The 5,286-nt window shown below is 60.1% G+C and overlaps 1 protein-coding gene across 1 annotated transcript; it reads right to left on the reverse strand.

Moving 5' to 3' along the window:
• Window positions 1–54: 54 nt before the first annotated feature.
• RELT (RELT, TNF receptor) lies at window positions 55–4,992 on the reverse strand. Its single transcript, XM_026850032.1, has 9 exons — window positions 4,649–4,992; window positions 3,649–3,746; window positions 3,089–3,145; window positions 1,544–1,636; window positions 1,286–1,458; window positions 1,095–1,180; window positions 619–858; window positions 242–322; window positions 55–160 (listed from the first exon to the last, which is right to left on the reverse strand). The coding sequence occupies exons 1-9, from the start codon at window positions 4,725–4,727 to the stop codon at window positions 75–77; spliced, it is 993 nt and encodes a 330-aa protein (XP_026705833.1). The 5' UTR covers window positions 4,728–4,992; the 3' UTR covers window positions 55–74.
• Between the last annotated feature and the right edge of the window lie 294 nt (window positions 4,993–5,286).

Raw genomic sequence — 5,286 nt, forward strand, 5'->3', positions numbered from 1 at the left:
GGGGGGAGATGCCATCAGTGTGGGGTTGATCCCACCACAGGGGGTTCCTCAGTGCAATCTTGGGGGGAGGGTCCTTACTTATTTGGGGGGACGCAGCCCGGTGGCATCAGCTGTTGGCCGTGATGTTCCTTCAGCAGCTCCTCCAGTGCCGCAGCGTTTTCTATGGGGGTGGAGGGAGAGCATGATGGGGGGGTCACGGGGGTCTAGCCCATGTCACCCCCCCTCCAGAGACCCCCCCGACCTTTCTTCTCGGTGATCAACCTCACCAGCACCCCGATGGTGTCCTCGTTGGCATCCTCCAGCTGGTAGATGGAGCTGGGACCTGGAAGCAGAAGTTGGGGGGTGGGGGATAAACACACCCCCCCTCCCCCCCTGACTTCAAAGATGAGCAGGCTGTCAGGGGACAACGGGGACCAGAAGCCACGCGGATGTTTAGATGAGCTGTGGGGGGATGTGGGGTAGGGGAGAACTTTGTAGAGTTGGGCTGAGTGTTGGGCTCGCTGATCCCAAGGGGCTTTTCCAACCTGAATGGTTCTGGGATTCTGTGGATGGGCTGAGCGAGACAAGATGGATGTGGGGGACCACCAAAAGGTGTCCGTGGCACAACCGGGGGCTCACCGGTGCCGCCGGGCTGGGGGTCCTTGCTGGCAGTGCAGTGGTAGCCCTTCCTCTTCAGCAGGTTGCAGACCAGGATGCCCAACAAGCCCATGGCACAGAAGATGGGGACGATGGTCAGCACGGCTGCCTGCGCTGCCGCCGCCTCGTCTTCCTCCTCTTCATCCCCCATCAAGGCCACCCGTGTGCCATTGGTCCTCACCGGCCAGCCCGGGGTGTCAGGGCTGCGGGCTCGCCGCCGGCCTGGGGGGAGGCACCAGCTCAGCCTCAGAGAAGGGTTTTGTTGGGATTAAATCCCGATTTCCCCCTGAGCCCCGCTGCAGGGTTGGCCCCCAGGGAAGCAGAAACCACTCATGTGGTGAGCGGAGGCGTTCTCAGCTGCCACACCCTGGCAGGACATCACGCCTCCTCTCGAACGCCGGCACGAGCTCTTTCAGCACCCACAAAACCGGGGTGACACCTCCAACCCCAGCACCCACCTGGGCACCCCGAGGTGCTGTGGGGAGCTACGGCACAGGGCAAGCACCGGCCCCGGGGCTCCCTCTCCCCTTCAGGGCTGTAAAACCTGCGGGGTGGGAGAGGGAGGGTCAGGATATGATCCACGAGTGGCATCGGGGCCAGCAGAGGGGCGGGGGGTTGCAGCATCCCCCCCACCCCAGGCTGGGCTCACCCCGGCAGGCAGGCTCCGCAGCGGCTGTCGGTCACCGCCGTCCCCGGTGCCACCAGGATCCTGTTCCCGGCCCGGCAGCGGGTGTGAGCGGAGCAGGATACGTTCCCCGGCGAGAAGGTGCCGGGGGGACAAGCTCGGCACGTCCCCACGGGCCCCTGCGCCGAGCCGCAGGCCTGCGTGGCAGGAAAGGGAGGTGAGCGACGGCCGCATCCTGCGCCCTCCCCACGGGTGGATGTGCCACGGGTGGGCGCAGCTTACCCCCGCGGGCTCCTCCCCAGGCAGGCATCCCGGCGTCCCGTCCGCGCCGGCAGCACCACAGCCCGCAGCCCCCGCGCTGGCTCCGCTCAGCACCTGCAGGAGAAGCGGGGGGCGCTCGGCAGAGGGAACCCGTCACGAGTGACAGGATGGACGCAGAGCTCGCGTGGACCACGGCAGACACAAACCCGTCCCCAGAGACACGCTGGGTGAGAACCCATCGCCAGCAACATGGCAGATGCATGGCGGATGAAAACTGTCAGTGACATGATGGTGGCAAACTCACTGTGTGCACCACGACGGGTACAAACCCATCGCCTGTGACACGACGGGTGCAAACGTGTCACAAGCGATGTGATGGGTGCAAACCCACCGCATGCACCACAGCCAGTGCAAAGCCATCACCAGTGACAGGATGGATGCAAACCCATCACCTGCCCCGTGGTAGATGCCAACTCAGCGCGTGCGTCGTGGTGGATGTCACCACGGTGGGTGCAAACTCATCGCATGCGCTATGACAGATGCAAACTCACTGCGTGCTCTGCGACGGGTGCAAACCCATCCCCAGCGACATGATGGGTGCAAGCCCATCGCCTGCTCCGTGGTGGATGCCAGCGTGTCGCAAGTGATGCGACGGGTGCAAACCCACCGCAGGAACCACGACAGATGCAAACCCATCACCAGCAACGCGATGGGTGCAAAGCCAGTGTGTGCGCTGTGGCAGAAGCGAACTCACCCTCTGTGACACGAAGGATGCAAACCCGTCACCTGCACCGTGGTGGATGCAAACGCATCACATGTACCACGGTGGACACCAAAATGTCACAAGTGATACGATAGGTGCAAACCTGTTGCAGGCACCGCAGCCAACACAAACCCATCGCCACTGACATGCTGGGTGCAAACCCATCGCATGCACCGTGGTGGATGCAAACCCTCATCGGTGACATGATGGGTGCAGACTCGCTGCGTGCCCTGGGAGGGATGCAAACCCATCCCCAGCGACACGGCGGGTGCAAACTCATCACCTGCTCCATGGTGGATGACAACGTGTCGCAAGTGATGCGATGGGTGCAAACCCACTGCACCACCACGGCAGATGCAAACCCGTCACCTGTGGCAAACTCACCACGGCCAACACGAACCCATGGTGACCCTGGCTCAGGTGGAGCCCCCCTGGGAAGCAGCCCCAGCCCCTGGGGTACCCGCATGGCCCATGGCAAGAGCATCTCCCAGCCACGGGACACCGCGGTGGCCCCAGGGGCAGCAGCAAGGGAGAAGCTGCACTCCCTATTGCCCCTGCCCTGGCAGAAGCTTCAACAATGGGGAAAAAAGGAGGAGGAAGAATTTTTGGGGGAAAAACCCCCCACCCTTGGCCCAAATAAAACATCTCCTCAGGGCTGAGCTGCTGCAAGCTTCTGCGTGGGAAACATTTTGGGATGCCCCACTGTGGCCGTGGGGCGGTGAAGCTGGGATGGGTTTGAGCATCGGAGGACCCGATAGCAGAGGTGCAGAGGGGTGGGACGGGATGGAAGAGGCTGTACTCACCCCCAGGACAGTGACGAGCCACCAGCACATCCCGCTCCTCTTCATCATCAGGGGGACCTGCCCAAGGGGGAGCATTGGGGTCACCAGGCAGCAAAAATCCCAGCCAAGAAGCAATCTGGGGGCCCTATTCCCCCTGTGGGGATGCTCCAAGGCATCTGCCTAGATACCCCTGCAGCATCGATCCTCCGCTATCCCCTGAAAAGATTTATTAGAGGTTTTACGGGATGCCTGGCATCACCCCCTTCCCTTGCAGATCCCAACTCCATCCCGAATCAGAGAGGGATCAACCCTGCAAGGAGCAGGGGAAGGAGCAGAGGATGCTAAACACCATTAAATAAAGCTTTTTCCTGCTCCAGAGGAAATCCTCATGCATCTGCTGCAAGGAAATGAAGTCACTAACAAAAATAAATAAATTAAAATTAAAAAAAAAAAAAATCAAGCCAAATGAAAGGTGTTTCCCACAGGCTCATCCTTCTTTAGGCTCAGCAATTAATTGTTAAAATTAAAATAAATGCTGACAGCACAGGAGAAGGGAGGAAAAAATAAATAACAACCCAAACCTGGATCCAGCCTCCGCTGCCTGCATGGAAATTCCCCCGGTTGTCCCCGTGAGAGCCACATGGGAGCTTCGTTACAGCCTTTGCCTGACGAGTTTCTCCTAATTAGTGGTTGGCACCATGAGATGCAGCTAATTACACATGGGAGGGGGGATGCTGGGGGGCAAGTGGGGCAGAGCCGGGTAATTCTAGGATGTGGGTTGGGATATGATGGCATAGCCCAAAATGAGCATCCTCCATGCTCCAGTTCCTCCCAGTAGCTCCCAGCAAGGGAGCAGCCCACAAGGGCACCAGCGTGAAGCCAACCGGGCCTTCTCCCCTTCTGGGGAGCTGCACCCCCAAACCAAATGCCACCAAGCCCCATCTTCACTAGCACCATCAGTGCCAAGGTGGGGGCCCATGATTTTTGGAGGGGGCTAAGCCAGCTGCTGCCATCGCCCCGGCCAGCCTGAGCCCCCTCCCTGCTAAGTGTCATCCCAAGGCGATGGCATCCCACGGGGACACCTCCCGAATCCCCCCGAAACTTGGGATGCACCCCTCAATCGTGGGGGGAGGGTGAAACCGGTGCAAGCCCTCCACCCTGTAAACCAGCACTAATAAAATTCGAGTTTAAGCCTAACATTTTAATCCTTCTGGGCGATGGTATTTAAGCCTTAAATAGCAGCACTTCAGGGACACCCCGAGACGTTTGGGGTGCTGCTCTGCCGGGGTGGGAGCGGCAATGGCTGTGGAAGGGGATGGGCAGGTCCCACTGTGGCCGGGGGACCACGAGCCGTGGCCGAGTGATGCCATGGGCTGGCACAGCCCAGGCATTCCGACTCACCGGAGCATCCCGGCTCAGTGATTCAGGACAAACAGATTTAAACCCCACCGGGAACAGGGCTGGCCCCAGGTAAAGCAGATCTAAGGCCAAGCTTAATCCAAGGATTAAAGACATCCCTTAGCTGACCAAGACCCTGCCATGGAGATGCAGGAGGTAAAAGGACCAGGGGGGTGCCAGCACCTGGTTGCCACGGGAGCTTTGCCTGGTCACGGCCACCCCAGGACTCAGCACCCGTTTTTTGGGGGCACCTCAGGGTCATCCCAGGTGGGGAGGGGGGATGCAGACACAAACCCACAGCTGGGGATGGTGGGACGCCCGGCTGCCCTGGCGCAGGGGAAAGAAGCCCTGAAGCTCCTGAGGAAAAACAATAAAACCAACATAATTTGCCCCCCCAAAACCAGAAGAAACCAAAAAATAACCCCACTAGCGCCAGACCCGGCTGCTTTATGGGGACACCCCAACTTCCACCAGCCCCGTATCCCACTTGGCTGGTGCATTGATGTAAACACGCCGGGGAAGGCGAATTGGTTGCGGTACCCCCCAAATCCCACGGGCTCACACAAGGCTTTTATTCCCAGCCCCCCCCTTAACACAGCCCGTAACCCAAAGCTGCCCGCCGGGATTCCGGTGAGGGCTTCCCCCCCCTGTGGGGGAACAGGGTTTCAGCTGATGGCTCCTGCAGATAAACGGGGAAAGAAAAAGGAGCGACTGTTCAGAAACACTTTGGGGAACGGCTCTTGGAGGCGGCTTGGGACAAGGCGGGGGATTTTTCTGGCAGACAGTGCAAAACTCAGCGTTATCGCCCCCCCCCCCCCCCC

The sequence above is a fragment of the Athene cunicularia genome (genome assembly GCF_003259725.1).
Source record: "Athene cunicularia isolate RWA chromosome 1 unlocalized genomic scaffold, athCun1 chr1_part1, whole genome shotgun sequence".
Classification (NCBI taxonomy): Eukaryota; Metazoa; Chordata; class Aves; order Strigiformes; family Strigidae; genus Athene; species Athene cunicularia.

Excerpts from the sequence above, each read along its gene's own strand:
- RELT (XM_026850032.1), bottom strand. The coding sequence starts at position 4,727 with ATGACCCTGAGGTGCCCCCAAAAAACGGGTGCTGAGTCCTGGGGTGGC. Across the intron at positions 1,181-1,285 it reads TGCGGAGCCTGCCTGCCGGG|GTTTTACAGCCCTGAAGGGG; the intron begins GTGAGCCCAGCC and ends CCCACCCCGCAG. Across the intron at positions 859-1,094 it reads CAGCACCTCGGGGTGCCCAG|GCCGGCGGCGAGCCCGCAGC; the intron begins GTGGGTGCTGGG and ends GCCTCCCCCCAG.